The following is a 22080-nucleotide window of genomic DNA, read 5'->3' on the forward strand; positions in this document are numbered from 1 at the left end:
GGCATTCGCCTGACTGGCATTCGCTACGCTGTGTGTGTCCACCTGGAAGTTCATCCCTTGAAGGATACTTCCGAATCAACAGAGCCATTTCTGACAGCAAAGCCAGTGTCCTCTGCTCTGCTCCTGGGCCCTTTATACCGCAGGGCACTGTGGGAGTACTGGTGGCACAGGGGTTAATCTGCTTGATCATAAGCCCCCTACTATGTGTCAGCTTGACTGGGCCATCATCCTCAGTGCGACGTAACTATCTTCCATCTTGTGGTGTGATGTAATCATCCTCTGCACTGTACTTCCTGGCATCTATGATGCTAATCCACCTGGTATCAGCAAGATGCATGCTGACATCAGGTAGATCGTAGACCTTGGCCCGAAGCAGAGAAAGTAGAAAGAAAGAAGTTTACTTGTGTTTCATTGGCTATGCAAAGGCATTCGGCTTGGCAGACCATAATAAACTGTGGATAATCTTGAGAAGGACAGGACTTCTGGACTACTTCACTGTGCTCAGGAGGAAATTGTACGTGGATCGAGAGGCAGTTGTTTGAGAAATAGGGCACAGTGCATGGTTTGACATCAGGAGAGGTGTGCATCAGGTTGTGTCCTCTCACCACACTTGTTCAATCTGTGTGCTGAGCAAATGGTCAGAGAGGTTGGCTTATGTGAAGAAGAGTGTGGCATCAGGATTGGAGGAAGGCTTCTTAACAACCTGTGAGATGCAGATGATACAACCGGGTTTACCAAAAGTGAGGAGGAACTGAAGCACTTACTGATAAAGATCAAGGATTGTAGCCTTCAGGATGGATCACAACTCAACGTAAGGAGACCAAAATCCTGCCTATTGGTCCAATAGGCAACACCACGATAAACGGAGACAAGGTTGATGTTGTTGAGGACTTTGTCTTACCGGATCCTCACTCCATGTTCATGGAAACAGTCGTCAAGAGATCACAACATGTGTTGCCTTCGGTAAATCTGCAGCACAGACCTTTCTAGAGTGGTGAAGAGCAAGGATGCTACTTTGAGGACTAAGGTGCACCTGACCCAAGCCACAGTCTCCTCCATTGTATCGTGTGCATGCAAGCCTTGGACAGCTCTATCCGGCATACGTGAGCTCATCCCAAGCTGGAGGAGAGGCAACGGCAAGGGGTTCTGAGTTCCGAGGCTGTAAAGGAGCCGTGGTGGTCAGTGACCATCGGCTGCTAATCAAAAGGTCAGGGGCTCAAACCCACCAGTCGCTTCAAGGGAAGAACATGAGGCTGTCCATGTCTGTGAAGATTCGTAGCCTTCGAAATCCAATGGGGCCAGCTGTGATCTACCCTACGGGTTATTGAGCGTTGGATCGACTCAACAGCAGGTGGACAACAGCAGCATCCCGCAGAAAGTCAAGCTAAAGTGATGTTTCCCATGCCATATATCACTTTGAGTTTATTTTTTGACTTTCACTTAAAAAATGTATAATTCACTGATGTCTGGTATATCCTCAGGTTGCAAAACAATCACTATGATCTAATATCAGTACCCTTCCACCACCCAGGAAAGGACCCCCGCGCCAGTGAGCCGCCACCTGTGACCGGGTACCCCAGTGGCAGCGTGCATCAAGACCTCACGTCTTCGTGACCGTGCCCGCCTGCGCACGTGACCACGCCCACCCGCACACGTGCCCCGCCAACCAGCACACGCGACCACGCCAACCAGTGCATGTGACCACGCCCACCTACGCACATGACCACGCCAACCTCCGCACGTGACCAAGCCAACCTGCGCACATGACCATGCCCACCTGTGCATGTGACCACCCCAAACTGCGCACGTGACTAAGGGCACCTGTGCATGTTACCACGCTCGCCTGCACATGTGCCCACAGACACCCACGCACGTAACCAAACCCACCTGCGCACGTGACCAAGCCAACCAGTGCACGTGACCACGCCAATGTATTCACATTAATTTCATTATCAGTATGTTCATGCCACTCTATAAAATAATTCTAAAGATTAGTTAGCTATATTATTATTCATATTTTTCTGAAGATTACATGGGAAATTAACTTAGCAAATCCTAAAAACTAATAACTTCATAGCTGTCTTTTTAAAACTTACTCTGTCTTCTTTAGATGTCTACATCTTCTTATTAGTATCTTACGTCCCAGTACGAATACAAATGCCCATAATCTCATGTCAACTTGAAGATTTATCAAAGTACAGGGTGCAGTGTAGCCTTCCAATTATGCCTAATGGTATCTCCTTGTGTGCGTGGCCTCCTGCTACGGAGAGTTCTGGGAACCTCCTCCTCTCTCTCTGGCTTCAGCTTCCTGTTGCCTGACCCTGATGGCTGCAAGACCTCTGGAGATGTGCACACAGCCATTCGATGCACAAGACTTTGCACCCACCAACCTGCGACATTCCTGCATTCAGCAACAGTGCATGTGGCTTCATGAGTCTGGAGAAGAACTTATGGACCAGTATCAGACTTATGGACTTCAGTTGGACTGGGTTGGGATGTTTTCCTGATTCACAATTCCTTCTTGATATAAAGCTTTTTCTTCCACATATATGAATCTCACTGGATTTGTTTCTCTAGTCAACCTGGCCTTACACAATATGGTACCTAGGGAGTGGAATACTAGAGAAACAAATCATGAAGGCGGAGAGAGGATGCTTGCCTGACCTCTGCTTTCTGATAGTCTTTTCTCTTTGACTAGTTGGAGGTCAAATATAGTCCTGTCTTTTACTTGTTCTCTTCTGGGAAGGACATGGGAAGTGAAGGTTCTGATGCCAAGAAGTTGTATTTGGTTATTTCTGTCTGAAATTGTAAAAATGAATGTGACAGGTGTAAATTTTGAGTTCAGGGGGCAAAATACCCTTCGAACTTCTCTGAGGCCATGCTGGTTAGTCAAAATGGGTGACCAAAGGCCTGGTCCTAGCTTGGTGCCACCAGAGGCCTAAGACCATAATGCATGTGAATGGGATAGTTTAGATCAGAAAGGATTCAATTGGAATGTTTTCAGAATGTGTTTAGTATCTGACTGTATTAGGATTACATCGATCTTTTCTATCTATTTTTATTGCTATAACGCATAATAGAAATGATTCGTGGGAAATATGAATAGAGCATCTGGCCACTGACACCTGTGGACCTAGTTCACAGGGACTAGAGTTGCAAACAAGAGCAGATTGCCTGGTCTCAAGTTTAAAGAGCTGTGGGAAGCTGAGCCTATGACATGACTTAGCACCAGGGGGCGAAGGTGGGTGAGTATTTGTGACAGGGACTCTTGGTCAAAAGTCAAGACAGCCCATGGGCACCTGAGTGAGGCCAAGTGAGGTGGCCCACAACGAGTTGACCAAATGAAGAAAAGATTTTTGAGCTTGTGAATTGGTGCATCTTCCTGCTGACTTGATGGATGGCCTGTCCTGGTTTGACTTTAACGATGGATGCAGACACGCAGGTGCCAACTAGAATGACATTCTTCACATCAACGAAAATGCTTGTATCCTCGGAGTACTGGGTTGATAGAAGGGGCAGTAGAGACACTGGACACCCGGAATGTGGAAGAGAAAGGCATGAAGAAGGTGGCTTACCAACGTGGATGGGTGGGGGGAAATGTTGATAGGATTATATAATGATGATGGAGGTGTTCCCATAATTGCAATGTTAGGCACAGAATATTTTTGTTTTGTTTACTTATAGAATTTAAATGGTCTACTTATGGTATTTAAATTGTTTTGTTTACTTATAGTATTTAAGTGAGGCTGGCACATTTTGAGTAGTATGCATTTTAGTTTGATACTGTCAGATACAACTATGATTTTGCGATTGTTTTGTTTTAAAATTACATATGGTCAAAGAGTTGTGGAAAGGCGTTAAGTTCATAAGGGGTGGTCTGTGCTAGTTACATAAGTTCGTGTCAACTTGAAGATTTATAAAAGGACAAGAGTGGAGTCTAGCTTGTCAATCGGGTCACAGCATGGTGGTACCTCCTTGTGGGCATGGCCTTCTCATCAGGAAGGCCCTGGGAACCTCTTCCTATCTCTCTGCCTTCATTCTTGCCGCCTGACCCCGATGGCTGCAAGAGCTCCGGTGATGTGTACACGGCCATCGGATGCACACGACTTTGCACCCACTGGCCTGTGATATTCCTGCATTCGGCATTGTTTCATGTGGCTTTGTGAGTCTAAAGAGGAACTTATGGACTAGTGTAGGCCTTAGGAACTTGAGTTTGCCTTGGCTGGGATGTTTTCCTGATATATAATGCTTCTCGATAGAAAGCTCTTTCTTATACCTACATGAGTGTTGCTGGGTTTTTTTCTCTAGTCAACCTGGCCAAGCACACTCACTTTCATCTTTTTTTTTTTTTTTGGTAGAGCTACTTAACTTTTCAGATTTATTCTGCTTAGCTTTATATATTATTCCCAAAATATATAAATTTAATGTATTTCAGGCTCAAAAAGATATACTTCTTTCAAGGAAACATTGGTAAAACAATATCCCTACCTTGCTTTCTCTATTTAGTGAAAAAAAGTTTAAGCTGTGCACTCTCCATGTGTCTATCCAAAATCATTCTTTACAAGGCTCTTTGTGAATTTTATGATTATTTGACCCAGAAAGGGATTATTTGAAAATGACATATGCTACTATAGGCAAGGGAAATTATATGCAATTTATGACAAAGAAATTATACTATCATACAAATGAGATGTGTAATATGACCCATCAATAAAATATGTTTATATATATGCAACAAAAATTTTATGAGGGTTCTCACTCTGATTTTTGGATTTCTCCATTTTAGAATTCTCTGAGAATTATTTCCAGGTGCCATACATTTCATTTTCCTTCAAGTCATATGATTGCATTATAACTTAAGTTATATTCTCAAAGAAGATCTTACTTATTACTGTTCATAGAAAGTAATTTATGGAATTATTTTCAGTTAAAATTCCCAGATGGCATACCTTAATTAATATCTGAAGGTCTTTTCCTTATATGTATTTCAAATTGCTGCTCACTTTGATTAAATTGGTGAGCCCCAGAATTGTTTTATTTGTAATTTTTCCTTTTATCTGTTTATCAATTTTATTTATTTATTTTACATTAAAATATTTCCCAGTAGGCTAAAACTTTTAGACAATACTTTCTGATTTGAGCTACAAACCCCACAGTCAGCAGTTTGAATCCACCACTCAACCCCAGTGGGAAAGATGGAGAGAGACCTCTGTCCCTGTGAAGTTTTACAGTCTGAGAAAAAGGGAGGTCCTGCTCTGTTCTACAAGATCACTATGAGTCTGAATCAACTTGATGGCTGTGAGTTTGTAGGAGGGATTTTTTTTTTTTTGCTTTGCTTTGCTTTGGTTATTTTAACCACAATTCATCCTGTTCCAGCTTTATCCCCTTTCTTTTTTTCTATTCCAACAAGTAATTGCAGATCAGATCATTATGAACCATAACATTTTCATTAGCTGATTTAGCATATTGCACTGTTAAGCACAGGGTCAGCAGTTCAAACCCACCAACCCTTCATGAAAGAAAAATGAGGCTTTCTGCTCCCATTAAGAGTTACAACCTATACCATGTTCAGCCTTCATTCTGGCTTCAGTAATTCCTCTGTTACCTTGGCCTTGGTCACTCCCTACGACGGATGAACCCCTCAGGACCAGCGGTGGGAGTGGCGACACAGGGAGGGAAGGGGGTGTAGAAAGAGAGAACCGATCTTGGGGAGCCATGGGGAACCTCCTCTCTGGGAGATGGGCAATGGGAAGGTGGGTGAGGGGAGACGCCGGGCAGTGTAAGGTAAGATAAAATAATTATTTATAAACTATTAAGGGTTCAGGGGAAAGGGGGGCGTGATCACCAGGCTCACCCGCGCACGTGACCACGCCCACCCGCGCACATAACCACGCCCACCCACGCACGTGACCAAACCCACCCGCACATGTTACCACGTGCACCTAAGCACGTGACCAGGCTCACCAGCGCACGCGACCACGCCCACCTGCACACGTGAAACGCCAACCAGCACACGTGACCACGCCAAACTGTGCACGTGACTACGGGCACTTGCGCACGTGACCACGCCCACCCGCGCACGTGACCATGCCAACCTCCGCACGTGACCACGCCTGCCCGCGCACGTGACCACACCTACCAGTGCGCGTGACCACTCAAATGTATTAACATTAATTTCATTATCAGTATGTTCATGCTACTCTATAAAATAATTCTAAAGATTAGTTAGCAATATTATTATTCATATTTTTCTGAACATTACATGGGACATTAACTTAGCAAAGCCTAGAAACTAATAACTTCATAGCTGTTTTTTTTAAACTTGCTCTGTCTTCTTTAGATGTCTACATCATCTTATTAGCATCTTACTTCCCAGTACGAATACAAATGCCCATAATCTCATGTCAACTTGAAGATTTATCAAAGTACAGGGTGCAGTGTAGCCTTCCGATTATGCCTAATGGTATCTCCTTGTGTGCGTGGCCTCCTGCTACGGAGAGTTCTGGGAACCTCCTCCTCTCTCTGGCTTCATCTTCCATCGTATAGGTGGGCCATGTTCGGTGTACCCACATGGTTCCTCCTGGCCATCGTGTGAACCATGCTGCTCTGGGCGTGGTGTGCAAGCAAACGCCTTTGTGTGGGAGCAGCTTCGGGGTATCCAGTCAGCAAGGCAAGCGTGGGCTGGTTGGCGCTTACTGACACCTCTGTATCGACGAGTTTCCTATTTTTCCTGGGAATCCATGACCAGAGCCAGCACATGAGACGATGCAGCGGCAGGAGGAAACACTGCCAGTGACTTTCTAGGCGCAGATCACGAGGCCCAGAAGAAGTAGAAACGGGGGGGGGGGGGGGGGGGAGAGAGAGAGAGAGAGAGAGAGAGAGAGAGAGAGAGAGAGAGAGAAAGCTACTGGTGGTCGACGTAAGTCCAGAGGCTCGTGGACCCAAGACCCGCCCTACAGAAAGCACTGCCCCTTTCTCACCGTCACATCCCGCCTTCTCACCGTCACATCCCGCCAGAGCTGATCTAGCTTCCAGTGTCAGAGCGGTTCTCCTTCCATGCCCAGAGTCGGCATCGAAGCGAGCACTGGGTGTGCTTCCCCAGCGGCTGTGGAGGGCAGAGACCCATAGTCTCTCATTCTAGAGCGGGGCCTTGGGGCAATTGCTCAGCGCTGGATTCCACACGGAAAGGTCGGCTCCTCTGAAGAGAGATGGGCAGCCTTGGGAACTCCATGGGGCTGTGTGTGTTGGGACCACTGGACGGCGGTGGGTCTGAGACTGTTCCGGAGGCTGGCTGTCCACATCAGGGCTTGGGTGGTGTGGATTCGTCTGAGGCCTCTGAGTCAGGCACTCTACCCAGCCTCAGGAGTTGGCTTCTGGTGGCTGCCAGCAACATGTGACTTCTTTGCTTTAAGGGTACCACTGCCCTGGTCACCCCGTGGCACCCGTGTCCCGAGTGCCCTCCACTATGTAGGAGACAGCTCAGGGGGTTGGGAGCAGGACCCAGGCTGCTCCAGCATGACCTGGTGAGACCCAACTGATCACAAAACAAAGAACCCATCGGCCTGAACAAGGTCAAGGTCACAGGTGGCAGGCTGACACCTCCAACTTGGCTTATTATTGGCATTGGTGAATGACATCAAGGTGGCTCCTTCTCCCAGGGAGCCACATAGGACAGAATGAAATGCCACCTGGTCTAGTACCATGCCCACAACTGTTATGTCTGAAACCATGTGTACAAGCACGGTGTTGGTCGTATTAAGTATGCTCTGAGCCAGGGGTGGCCCCACAGTACCTCAGAGTCAGCAACCATCTCCAGGGGAACACGGCCCAAGGTCTTTCCCCACTGAGCCCCTGGGTGTATTCAGACTGACGACCTCTCTGTAAGCCCTCAACCTTCAGGCCACCAAGGCTCCTTTCTGATACCAGTAGACCCCGAATTTGACTGAAGTGAGCAGTCAGAGAAAAGCAGGGAGATAATTATGATTTTGAAATTTCAGTATCAATGAGCGATCAGTTGCTTTCATTTCTCTGTTTTTAGATGTGTGGGTGCAAGGCTTGGGCATATAATATTGTAACATTGAATAAACCAACATAAATTGCACAAATAAACGGCCAGATATTACAAATGACTGGCCTGGGGCTCAGAGAAATGGAAGACTGGCTAAGAAGTAGCATAGATCCTCCAGGTCAGTGTCTTTCCCCAGTCAGGGCTGGAGCAAGCAGACCTAAATCTGCCCTGTCCTGGCATCAGCCACCTCTCGGATAGAGTGGCCATCTCTCCAGAGATGGTGTGTGGGGGGGGGGGAGGGGGGAGGGTTGGTGTGGGCAAGACCTGCCTGGTTGCTGGAAGTTTACAATGATGAGTGGTGGAAACCTATTGGAAGGTGACACATTAAGCCTCTTGGGAGATGTAGAGTTTTATAGGGTTCCCGCAAGTGGTGCAGTATCCGACCACATTCAGGAGATAGGACAGCACTGGCTCGTAAGGACCACAAGCAGGCAGACCGCCCAGAGGGAATTCCGTGACTAGCCCAAGGATTGGGACACAGGTGGCGTGGCTCACGTAAGCCTCGGGATGCTTTTTGTCAAACAAACAAGCAAAGATAACAAGGAACACTCATTGCTGTTCTTATACTGCAGAAGTCTGAGGAAACATGGTGTAACCTGTTGTCTTATTTTTTGCTGATAGTTTTTCCCAATAGGAGGTTCATTTTTGTTCTGAAACAATTGCCACACAGAAGGGATCCTAAGCCAAGTCTTGCTTTGCTTTAAGAACCAAACCCAGACTCGGTGCCATGCAGTGGATGCTGACTCGCTGTGGCCCTGCATGACAGGGCAGTGCCGGCCCAGGGGGAGCCCAGGCGGGGACTTTCCGGGAGCAGATGGTCTCGGTTCTCTCCGGCTGGCTGGCTGGCATGCATGTGTACGTGGCTTCTTGGTCCGAGCTGACCACCGCAGGGCCCCAGGGCTCTTCTCAGCGATCCTAACTAAAGAACGAAAACAACCCGCGGGACTGTCCGAGTCGCCTCTGGCTCAGCAACGTGACTAAGGTTTCTGAGCAGTAGGCCCTTAGGGAAGCAGACTGCCAGTTCCTTCTTCTGAGGACCGGCCAGAGGGTTTGAACCGTCCACCCTCCAGCAGCCCCTCAGAAGAGCATAGCCTGGACACCCACAGGGCACTGAACTAAATACCCCCATTTATTCCGCTGGCTTGCCTCCCATTGTGAGTCACCCTCCTATAACAGGTGCTTCTGGGCCCACGGTTAGCCTCATGACACGGGGAGTGTGCTCAGCTGTTACCCCACGGGTGGGAAGTTGGGAATCCGCTCAGAGGCACTTCAGCAGTGGGGCCTGGCATTCAGACAGAGCCACCACTGCAAGGCGGGTGGGGTGCACTTCTTCTCTGAGACATGAGAGGGCACCACGCTCCAGACTGGACATGGGCCCAGTGGCATGGACACTGCCATGCCCTGAAGCCACAGTGGAGATGGTAGGTGGGTTGTTCTGGTCTTGCTGAAATTTCCAACATCTGCTATTATGTTAACACGCGCTGGGACACCACTGTTGAATGATTCTCCATGAGCAGGTCATCTCTCATCATTGTCAGCAGTACTCCTGCTCAGGGACAGCCACCCCCTGCCCCTGTTCCCAGTCCCCTCGGGGGCACGAGAACACTGGACAACGGAGAACAAAGGACAGCCATGCATTTGTGTTATGGTGTTAGGGAAGGGTGTCGGAAGGACCACAGACTGCCGGAACAACAAGCAAATCTTCCTTAGAGGACAGACAGCGAGAATGCTCCTGAGGAGCGAGGATGGTGAAGCGCTGCCTCAGGCACTGTGGGCACAGCACCAGGAGAGACCAGTCCCCGGAGAAGGGCGCCATATCTGGTGGAAAGTCAGCCAATCAAAAGAGGACCGTCGATAAGACGGACTGACCCGCTGGCTGAAACAGCAGAGTGGGCACAACCACATGTGTGCACTGGCCCAGGGCTCGGCGGGGTTTTGTTCTGCTGTACGTGGGTTTCTGAGTCGGAACCAGAGAGGACTCCACAGCACCTAACTCCCCGCCCACCCCCGACACCCTGCATGAGATACCACGTGTCTGCGTCTTGGGCCCCTGGGCACCCGGCAGCTCAGCCATGCCACCATCGTGCTTGGCCAGCGAAGAGCGGAAGGCGAAGGAAACACCACGTCCTTCTGGAAACCCGCTCAGTCCAGGTCCAGTCTGCCGCCCACGCACCATCCCCACAAGGCACGGAGTCCGAGGAACGAAGCGTGACAAATGTACCAGGGCAGAGGGACAGCGAATCTGTCTTAGAAGAAACACAACCCAGCGCTCCTTAGAAACGAAGGCCATGAGACCGTGGCTCACTTCTTTGGCCGCATCATCAGGAATGACCAGACTCTGGAGGAGGACACCCTGGCTGAGACAGTGGAGACCAGGGAGATCCTCCCTGAGACGGACAGACACAGTGGCTGCCACAGTGGACGCAGACACACCCGGACCACCGTGACCATGGCGAGGGTCCAGGCCACCTCCCGGTGTGTTGTGCATGAGGGTCCCGTGGTGGGAAGCCAACCAGATGGCAACTCACAGCAGCAACCAAAGGCACTCCGACTGCACACGTGGCTCCCTCCCCGGAGCTGAGGGGCCCCTGGACATAACAGAAGCGCACTCTTCCTGAGCTCATCTCCCCAACCTCTGTCCAACCCCAGTCTGTGGCCCACCGGAGCACCTACCTTAAGATGAACAGGTCCACAGTGGAGTCGCTGGCAATGGTGACGTAGGCAGTGACCACGTCTCCCTGCTTTACCGGCCTGGATGGCAGCCAGATGGCCACGTTGCTGTCCAGCCGCAGCTCACTCAGCTGGGTGCTGTCCTGGGTCCGGTAGAGGCCCACAGTGCCGATCCTCTGCAGATGGGATGTGCCTCCGCCTAGCCCGTCCTTCCCCGGCCGGATGGCATTGTCTTTCCTGGAGTCCCTGCCGATGCAGTCTCCATGCGCGTCGCCAGGCTGGATGGAGTAGTACAGCTCCACGGGGGTCCCCTCCGGCCGTTCGGCCACCTTCTTCCTGCCGGCCACCACTGTGGGGGCACTGAACCAGGCAGGCAGCAGCTCCAGCTGGGCTACACACAGCCCTAGCGGGCCTCTCAGCTGGCAGCTCCCCCTGACCTCTCGGGTCTCCCGGAAGGCAAACACGCGCAGGCAGGGCAGCGGCTCAGGGGGGTCCTGGGTGTTCCAGTCCCGGCCCATGACTTGGAACAGGACCTGTACTCTGGGTCGGCTCGGGTAGACCCTGTCCTGCAGGATGTGAGACTTTAGCTTCCCGTGAAAGGTCGACTTGCTGGTTGGGCTGAGAAGGTGAGCGGGCAGCAACAAGTCCAGAGGCACCGCCTTCTCCACAGAGAAAGGCCCATAGCTCACGTTTAGTGCCAGGGCCCGCTGGGCCTTGTAGGCAAAGAAGGACTCCACTCTGGTCTGCAGGCTGGCATTGCGGACCGTGCGCGGGCTGGTCTCCTTGAGGAAGAAGGAGTCGACGCTGAGGATGCGGTAGCTCGCGGGCAGGTAAGGTGGCAGGGAGGAGAACCTCTGCACGTTGTCCGGGACCCCCCGGCCCTCGATCACTGAGGGGGCAGAGAAAGAGAGAGGGGGTTATCCGAAGGAGTCTCAAAACCATTGGATCCCACCAGTCGCCCTCAGCCAGGGAATGTTCAGGCATCTTGCACTTCACTGGACTGGAATTTCCATATTCTTTCAGCATTCGGCCAGTAAAATGGTGCCAACAAAGCCCCCAAACACACTGCTTTTTAGTTGACCCCATGCACGGAGACCCCCCGTCGGGTTTCTGAGGCTGTCAGTCTTTGGTTGTTTGTTTAAAAGCAGCTCGTGGGTCACAAGAGAATATGAGTCTGTTTCATTGTCGCTCCTATCACCACGCAGACCGGGTAAGGAATCTGGGGGGGGGGGGTGGTGTTAAGCCTGTGACCCGGTTCCTGTCCACATTTACAAATTAATGTATCTTCATGATTTCCCTTCCATGTGTGGGCTGTAACATATGCAAGGAAAACACGTCTATACGCACAGCGGCACATCTCATCGCATCAGAGCAGAGGTGGTATCCCAGGGAGCGCGCGTTCTCTCTCTCTCTCTCTCTCTCTCTCTCTCTCTCTCTCTCTCTCTCTCTCTCTCTCTCTCTCTCTCTCTCTCTCTCACACACACACACACACACACACACACACACACACACACACACCGTGTCAGTGTGACCTTCTTTCTTTCTTCTTTCTTTCTTTTCCCATTCTTCCAGGGCTCAGAGAGCCTCATCTTTTCCCCTCAACGCAGCTGGTGGGTTTCAACCATCGACCTTCTGGTATCCGACAAGCCAGCCAAACCTGCTGCCGTCGACCCAGCGTCAAGTCAGAGCCCCTGTAGAGGGTTTCTGAGACTACACAGCTTCACAGGGCAGACAGCCTCATTTCCCTCCCTCTGAGGAGTCTGTGTGTTGACTCCCAACCTGGAGTCAGCAATCCAGTGCTCATCCCATCGTGCCACCTTAGGGTGACCCTGCATGGTGCTCTCACAGCCCATTCATATTCGGCTGAAACACAGGAAACTGGCACTTCTATAGCCTAAGGGTGGTTGAATCATTCCAATTTCATACAGTTCAACTTAAAAGAATGCTGGGAAAATTACCCAAGAGAGCGGAGTGGGGATTTTTATTGATCAATGGCGTGGGTTTAAAATGAATGCAATGGCTTGGGCACAGGAAGAGAGACGCAGTCTCAGGGAACAGACTGCAGTACCTGTTAATCTAAGCACTGGTGGAAATCAAGGCCCCAATAACTACACCAAGACAGGCTGTTAAACAAGTGGCACCATGACACCTGGCTCACCGCAGTGAAAGGTAAAACTAGGTCCGTGCCTCACACCTGACACAAGCATGAACTTCACATGGATCAGGGATCTAAATGCAAGACAAACAAAACCTTTTCACCACTAGAACAAACCATGGGTGATTTTTCTCTAAAAACTCAGTGTTAGAAAATGCTTTTCAACTATGACTCAAAATCCAAATGCAATTTCAAACAAAGTGATGAATTTGCTTTGTAAAGATACGATTTTAAATTTGGCTGGCAGAAGTCCAGAAACATAAACGAAGGTAAAAGAAAAATGACCAACTTGGGGGATTGACAATGTATAAATCATAAACGAAAGGATCATCTCCCTAATACAGAGAGGTCTTGACATTTGAGGGGAAAAAGATTGAAAACAACAATGGGCAAAGCAAATAACTAGATGACTCACCAGACACATGCTAAGACATATGCCCATAGTTATATGAAAAGTTCACCTCCACTCCTTACAAGAGGGTGAATTAGACTCCTATGCAGACATCATTTCTTCGATACCAAATTAGTGACAACAGGAACAAAAAGGCAAAGTCCAAAGGGAACAAGCGATCCAAATCGGTGGTGAGGAGGGTGTAAGAGGCCTGGCAGGGCTTGATCAAAGGCAATGTAACCGAGAGGAATTCCTGAAACCCAAACGAAGACTGAGCATGATAGTGGGACAAGAGGAAAGTCAAAGGAAATAGAGGAAAGAGCTAGGAGGCAAAGGGCATTTATAGAGGTCTAAATAAAGGCATGCACATATGTAAATATATTTATATATGATGATGGGGAAATAAATCTATGTGCATATATTTATAGGTTTAATATTAAGGTAGCAGATGGACATTTGGCCTTCACAAGTACTCCCTCAATGTAAGAATACTTTGTTTTATTAAACTGGCATTCCATGATGTTCACCTTCCTGACACAATTGCTGAAGACAAAACGGGTGTATAAGCAAATGTGGTGAAGAAAGCTGATGGTGCCTGGCTATCAAAAGATGTAGTGTCTGGGGTCTTAAAGGCTTGAAGGTAAACAAGCGGCTATCTAGTTCAGAAGCAACAAAGCCCACATGGAAATAGCACACCATCCTGTGTAATCATGAGGTGTAGATGGGATCAGGTATCAGGCATCAAAGAACAAAAATTCATATCATTGTGAGAAGTGCAGAGTAGGGACCCAAAGTTCATCGGTAGGCAACTGGACATCCCCTTACAGAAGGGTCCTGGGGAGGAGATGAGCCAGTCAGGGTGCAGTGCAGCAACGATGAAACATTCAACTTTCCACTAGTTCTTCAATGCTTCCTCCTCCCCCACTATTATGATCTCAATTCTATCTTACAAATCCGGCTAGACCAGAGGATGCAGACTGGTACAGATAGGAACTGGAAATACAGGGAATCTAGGACAGATGAACCCCTCAGGACCAGTGCTGACAGTGGCGATACTGGGAGGATAGAGGGAAGGTGGGGTAGAAAGGGGGAACTGATTACAAGGATCTACATATAGCCCTCTCCCTGGGGGACAGACAACATAAAAGTCAGTGAAGGTAGACATCAGAAATTGTGAGACATGACAAAATAATAATTTATAAATTATCAAGGGTTCATGAGAAAGGGGGGCGGGGAGAGAGGGGAAAATGAGGAGTTAATACTGGAGGCTCAAGTAGAAAGCAAATGTTTTGAGGATGATGATGGCAACAAATATACAAATGTGCTTGACACCATGGATATAAGTACAGATTGTGATAAGAGCTGTATGAGCCCCCAATAAAATTATTTTAAAAAAAGGCAAGTCCAACAGCTCGTTACTGGTGAGGCTGTGGGCAGCACACTTCTGCATATTGTGCAGAACATGAAAAATGGCTGAACCCATCTGGAAGGCAATCTGGTAATAGCTAATAAAGCTACACACGTATTTGTCCTTGACTCAGCAATCCCATTTCTAAGAAGGTATACACCCCTGGATAGAAATTAGAAACGACACAAGAGCATTCATTGAGCCATGGTTTCTAACTGTAAAATACTCTGCACAACCTATGTGCCGTGTTTAGGCAAACAGCGGGGTTTGCTAGAGTGGAAACGGTGGACGAAGCACTGTGCCCATCCCTCTGATGGGGTCTTCTCATCTTCATTGACCCTCTAACTTCATCAAGCTTGAGGCCCTTCTCCAGGGACCGGTCCCTCCTGAAAGGACATGATGGGATGGGCTCTCACCATCCTTTCTTCTAAGGAGCTTTCTAATGGACCTAGTTTTCCCAGGGCAGGTGGGTATGATCATTTGGATGTGTCACCAGCGCTAAAGTTCCAGGGCATCCGTTCTTCTCCACTCGTTCATGTTCAGTGTTGGGGGCTGACTGCTCCTGACGAGATGAGTGAGCCCCTACCCTCTCTCCATAGGATGCAAGCCCTGATTCAATGGCACTGGGTCCCTCCAGCCCACCACCCAGGGGCTGTGCTCTGTCGCAGTTTAGCAACCTGGGTGAGCAGCCCTCCTGGGTGCTTCAGCAGCATCGAGTGCTCTGCTCTGCCCTCTGAGTTTATTCAGGGCAGACATTGTAAACTGCTCGCCACAGGCCTCCATGCAGCAGAGTTGGGCCTCTCTTGCCCATATTTTCAGATATGTTCATGAATTGGACCCTATTTTTAAGCTCAGAAGTACTTAGCTTCTCAACCTCGATTACCTTTTAACTGTGATAACAGCTTTCCAAGACACCCGAGAGCCTGGAAATGTTGGTATTTGCTTGATGAAAGGTCTAGCATGGGAAGAAGTGGCACCACTTAGAATTTATGCCCAGCTGGCAATGCTGCACATGCCAGGTCCCTCGTGCCCAACCCATGCAGCCCAAGGACATGACTTCTCGGCCTTTTGGTGCTATTTCGTTTGAAATGCTTCCGGTCAATCAGCTCACTGGTCTTGTGGGCCACCGCAAAGGCACATGGGAGAGCTGGACTAGAGAAAAGGAGGCAAGAGGAGGAACTGGTGCACACACCTGTGGTGTTGAGGCTGTCGGGGACTGCTGACTGCGCCGTGGAATGCCACGAGAACAGGCAAGTAGGTCTTGGGAGAAAGGCCGGCGGAATGCTCCTTGTAGGGAGGATGAGAGGAACAATCTGCAGAGGGACGACCATACTGGTTGTACCACGCGGAGAGTAGAAACAATGGCTCTGAATTCACATGTAGACGTGGACGGGGCGGTGAATGCTTTGTTGTGTCTATTTTGGCCAAAGTAGGGGCGAAATTACAGGGGCAACAAGGAAATGTTCTAAACTTGAATGTGGTAAAGACTGTACAACTCTTCTTGATATGAGTGAACTACTGAATTGCATGCTATGTGGATGAAGTGTCCATAAAACTGTTATTAAATAAAATATCATGAGAAGAAGTGAGGATGGGAGACTTGCCCTTCCTCACTTTGGAGGTATCACCAGGGAAGGCCAGTCTCTAGCAAAGCCCACCCTAGTGGCCTAGAACGAGGTGCGTTCTCCAGTAGGTGGGTTGACACCATGGCTGCAACAATGGGCCCAACGCGCCAGTGACCAGGCCGCCCAACCCCTTGCTCTGCAGCACCCAAGGTCCGGCCAGACTCACGGCCACCAGCAACAGCGACCTTCCAGGGCTCAGGAGGTGAAAGTGTCCCATCGCTCCTCAAAGCTTACTTTTTTGTACTCATTTTTCAAAACAAGCCCAGAAGGCCCAAATAAGCCTCCTTTCGTGCACGGAGAGGAAGGAGTTCCTGCCTCTCACCCTCGCATTCCAACCTGCACCATCCCTTCTTCCCGCCCTTCCTGGCAGCCAGGGCATCCACCCAGGGAGCCCGGGAGCAGCCTCTGGGCCCTCCTGGACTCTCTCTAGCCCTTTCCCAGCAGGGACAATTCCGGTGGATGAAAGCTGCCTTTGCTTCTCCAGCCAAGTGGGCTTGCATTGTCAAGATGGGATTTCCAGAGCAAGAGCATTCTCCCCGTTCCCAGCCCAGAGGGCTAGCCCCAGGGTCACTAACTAACAGGGCATACTTTCCCCTGTCACTTGTGCAGATGGGCCAGCACTTCCGTTGGACTTGGCTCTTGTCAGAACCGGATCAACACTCTTTTCCCAAGGGCTTGGCCAAGGTACTGCATTCCAGAAGGTTCTTTCTGGCTGGGAATCCTTAAAAAAGAAAATCGCTGACCACTAAAGCAACTGTGAGAGTTTGTTAAAACAAAAAAAAGACTCATTTCCACATCCGATACTTTTATCTGGGTGTACAAGCATACGAAGAAAATGTTTAGTTCTTCTGTCTACCTCCTAGTTCATCACATAGCACCCAGGGTCTTAAACGCTGATAAGCACAATTGGGGGTGTTTGCCTGGAGCAACCGGGAATGAAAGAGAGACAGGAAGACAGGGGTTATGGAATGTGTGGCTAACTGCCTCCTTTGCCATTCGACCAAAACGGAATGGTGCCTGGCTACTATCACTGAGCATTTTGTTCCGAGATTGCATGAAAGAATCTTGATTAAAAGTAGTAAAATGCAGGCAGAATTGCATCTTCTCACAGAACCCAGACATTACGAAATCATGGAGACTGGATGAACCCTTGAAAGGACTAGCCTAAGCTTTAAAAAACGGAGAATTTCCCATACCCACAACTATCGATAGTTTTCAAAGACGTTATTTATCCATCTTTGCCGAGGAGCACACTGGGGCCGAGTGATGGGAACTTCTTAGACGTGACCCAACCTTGAGGGAATGAGTCAAAGGCTTGGCGGATCTGCATCACAGATGCAGCAAGGTCGACGGGTATGACACAGCCCATGGAGACCATGTATGCCCAACTGTGGTGAGGACCAAGTGGAATCTGAAGGCTCCTCAACGGTCATGATCATATGAGAAGCAAGTAGTGCTCTCTGCCTGAACCCAAAAGGAGGGCTCACATGGAGAGGCACAGGAAACTACCAGTCCACGGACAAAGGGCCATGTGAATGAACATCCGTCTCTGTGATACTGAGGCCAAAGCCATAGATGGTGCCCTGCCAGTCTACTAGCTGCCTGAAGGGATCACATAAGAAGGTCCTGGACAGAATGGGAGGAAGATGTGGGTCAGGATTTAAAGCCATTAGAGGTCAGATAAAGACCAATCTTGTTGTTAGGTGCCATGGAATCGGTTCCAGCCCATGGTGATCCTATGTACCACAGAGTAAAACACCAACTGGCCCCGCGCTATGCTCACGATGGTTCCTGTACGTGAACTTGTGGTTGCAGCCACTGGTCCGTCCATCTGGTTGAGGCTCTTCCTCTTTTCTGCTGCCCCTCTACCTGACCAAGCGTGAGCTCCTGCTCCAGGCACCCGTCTCTCCCTACTTCTTCCGAGACAGATGTGCTGGCCCTTTAGCGGTCTTGCAGTTCTCTTCCCGAGCACCACAAGTGAGACGCAGCAATTCTTCAGTCCTCCTTAGTCAGCGTCCATCTTTCACATGCATATGAGGTAGTCAACAGCATCATGGCACCTTAGTCCTCCATGCTTTTAACACCCCTGCTTTTCAAAACTGTAATGAGGTCTGGGGTCTGGGGCGGCAGACTGACCCAAGGCAACACGTCATTTGAGCTCCTGACTGCTGCTTCTGTGACCACTGATTGTGAAAGTCCCTAACAACTTCCTTCCTTTCTCCATTTATCACCATGTTACCTATTGGTCCAGTTGTGAGCACTGTGGTCTGCTCTACACTGAGTTGAAATCCACAGTGAAGGCTGCAGTCCTTGATCTTCATCAGCAAGTGCCTCAAGTCCTTCTCGCTGGCAGCTAGTAAGATTGTGGCATATGTACTTCGCAGGTTTTACTAAACTTTCCTCCAATCCAGGTGACACACTCTTCTTTCTAGAATCCAGCTTCTCTGATTATTTGCTCAGCATGCAGACTGAAGGAGCATGGTGAGGACCCAACCCTGATGCACACCGTCCAATCCAAACCGTGCAGTACTTCCTTGTTCTGCTCGCCTCTGGATCCAGGTACAAGTTCTACATGAGCACAATGTAGGGCTCTGAAATCACCATTCATCTCAAGGCTATCTGTAGTTTGTTATGGTCCACACAGTCAAGAAAACACAAGTAAACAGCTCTCTAGGAGTCTCTGCTTTGAGCCAAGGTCACCTGACATCAGCAATGAGATCCCTTGTTCCACATCCTCTTCTGAATCCAGGCTGATCCTCTGTCCGCTCCCTGTCAACGTATAGCTGCAGCTGCTGTTGGATGATCTTCAGCAACATCGTACTACATGTGAGGTCAATGGCATCATTCTATAGTTTGAGCACTCTGCTGGGTCACCTTTCTTTGGAATGGCCATCAATATGGATCTCTTCCCAGTCCGTTGGCCAAGTAGCTGTCTTCCAAATTGCCTGGCCCAAATGAGTGAGTTCTTCCAGTGTTTCATCAGCCCGTTGAAGCTTTCAAATGGCATTCCGTCGATTCCGGAAGCCTTGTTTTTGATCAATGCATTCAGTGCAGCTTGGACGACTTCCTTCAGCATCACTGGTCCTTGCTCATACGCTACCTCCTGGAAGGGTTGATGAATGTCGACTCGTTCTTTTTAATACAGCGACTCTGTGTATTCTTTCTATCCTCTTTTATGCTTCCTGCGTCATTCAGTATTTTGCTCATAGAATTGCTGGGTATTCAGAATAGGGTCTAAGGGGGGGGGTGTCTCCCCAATGTATAACACAGGGCCACGACACAGTGGGTGGGATGAAATCAGGCACACTAATTAGACACCTATGGAAAGATCCTAACTGATTATGCACTAGACTAGGACCACCTAATCGCAGGTGAAACCAAGCCTAGCCTCAACCTGGGCCCATGATATCACACAGGTATACCTAAACCCAGCCCATAAGGTTGGCCAATATCCTCAACCACGACTCCCCAGCCAGAGGAGATAAAAGCCATCCACATGCGAGCCGCCCGTCTTTCAGGCATGCTTGGCAGGTAGAGGTGGGCTTCCTTCCCGAGAGCTGCCATTCTTGTGCCCACCCTGGATCCACTCAGGGTCTGCACTCTCTTGGTCCTGGGATTTCCTGGCTCTGCAAGCGTGGTTTCGTGTCCCTGTCCCTGTGTTGTTTCCATGTAGTTTTTTGGGTTCAGTCACGAACTCCCGCTAGGTTCCCGCGCTGGCTTGTACGCATTCCAGAAACAGCATGCACCTTTTGAGGCTGTAATTCCTGAACTTTCCTTTCCTCATAAAAACCACTTGGATCATAGACATGCTTCTGCCGTGTGAATTCTTTCAGCGTTGAGAAACAAGAGCCAAGGCACCCCAATCCAGAAACCTAACAGAATCTTTCAATGGACCATGTGACCAGTGGTACCCTTCCTATTGTGGCCCTGGAACTAAACTCACCCTCCAAAACACCCTGACTGCCCTTGAGTTAATTATGAGTCACAAGGACCCTACAGGGCAAAGTAGAACTGTCCTGGTGGGTTTCACAGGAGTGGAAAGTCTCATCTTCCTTCCGCAGAGCGACTGGTAGTTTTGAACTGCTGGTCTGGCAGTAGGTTAGCAGTCCAATATATACTCCATTCTGGGGGCTCAATTTTCAGCCAAACAACAGAATAACATCAGGAAGCTGCTCACTCCTGAGGACCATCAGCCATGAGAGGTCAAGAGGGCAGCATTTACTGGATGAAAAGATTCCAAAGGGTTAGGAAAGATGAAGGAATGAGGACGGAAACAGCGGGAGGGAGTGGGATAAGTGGTATCACAGTGGGCATGGCGCTAGCACTGCCTGAGATAAAGCAGAGGGTGGACTGATGGCTGGATATGAAGCTAAAGCTCTGCTCCATAAACCTCCACCAAATTCACCATAAGAAAACTTTTTTGGAAAAACAAAAGAAAACATGTGGAGAGAAGACTTTGATGACTGGGAGGAGGCCAGGGAAAGGGGAGGGATGGGATTTCAGAGAGGAAAGGAGGGAGGGAGGGAGGGAAGGAGGATGGGAGGGGAAAAAAGAACAAAGAGAGAGACCACATGTATGGGGCTTTTAACTGGATACTGTTGCTGATTCCGTTGCTGAGTGGGGCTGTGTAACAATGTGCTTCTTCCACATCAACAGCAAATCTCCCTAGGTTCCTTACCTCTCCAAGCCAGTGGCTAAGGAAATGAGGAAAAGTGAAACAGACTTAGAGGAGTTTCCCGTGACAGGCGTGCACACACACTTCAAACACAGGGGGGGGGGGGGTGTGGGATTCTCTGGCCATACTTGCCTGATGTAGTGAGTCACATGCATATGCTAATTACTAATGAAAACATCATTGGCCCTTATAAATTAAATACATTTATTACCCAGGAACTGAAACATCTTTTAGAAGCACAGACTGACGGTGCCAACTTAGCAATGGCCTTCAAACAATCCTACTCTATGTGTTGTGTCCCACCCATGGCTCGGTGCTCACTGTTTCTATGTTGAACGGGGAGATCACGGGTGTGAAAGATGCCCACCCGCTATTGCTAAAGGCCAGCAGGGTTTCCAAGGTTTTCATCTTCATGGAAGCGGACTGTCAGGTCTTTCTCGCCCAGAGCACGTCCCCTGTCCATTTACGCCGCAGAACCACCCACCTGGCGCCTTCTAATGGAGGTGACCACCAACCCCACTGCCACTGAGTGACCTCGGACTCAAAGCGACCCTCTAAGGACAGAGTAGAACTGCCGTAGTCACAGGAGCCGGCGATCTGTCTTTCTCTGGCAGAGCAGTCATTGAGTCAAACTGAGCACCGTTTCTTGGCTGACAGCCCCACTCTTAACCAGGACGTCGGGGTGGTTAGACCTAGAAACCACGCTCACCACCATCCAGCGGAAACCGTCTCATGAGGAGCCCATAAGTCACTGTGGAATGGCCCACTGGAACAGAGGGCCCACCTGTCTCCCGCTCAGAAACCGACGGGTTCAAATGGCCGATCTTACACTTAGACCTCCAGCATTTAACCCTCGGTGCCACTAGGCCTCCTTGACTTTGGATGAGGGCTCCTTTGATGAGATGAGAATAGTGAAGCAGAGCCGACAGCGGTTAGGAAGCAGTGGTGTCAAAGTCATAGACACCTTTATGAAATAAAGTAACAATGCAGGAAGCTACTGTTTCTCCACAGAGCCTCCATCTGGGTCCACCCACTGCTGAAGACAGGGCTCCCACTCTCTAACCCTTTCCTGGAAGAATTCTGCATCT

The 22080-nt window shown here is 49.3% G+C and overlaps 1 protein-coding gene across 1 annotated transcript in view; it reads right to left on the reverse strand.

Annotated features, from left to right (window-relative positions):
- The window catches only part of TMEM132C (transmembrane protein 132C), a 153101-nt gene that overhangs the window by 128504 nt on the left and 2517 nt on the right, over window positions 1-22080 (reverse strand). Inside the window, exons 2-3 of the mRNA XM_075534619.1 lie at window positions 12823-12846; window positions 10742-11627 (exon numbers count right to left, since the gene is read on the reverse strand). Of these exons, the coding sequence (XP_075390734.1) occupies window positions 10742-11627; window positions 12823-12846 (910 nt within the window). The remainder of the gene's footprint in view (window positions 1-10741; window positions 11628-12822; window positions 12847-22080) is intronic.

This window comes from Tenrec ecaudatus, chromosome 16 (assembly GCF_050624435.1).
Source record: "Tenrec ecaudatus isolate mTenEca1 chromosome 16, mTenEca1.hap1, whole genome shotgun sequence".
NCBI lineage: Eukaryota > Metazoa > Chordata > Mammalia > Afrosoricida > Tenrecidae > Tenrec > Tenrec ecaudatus.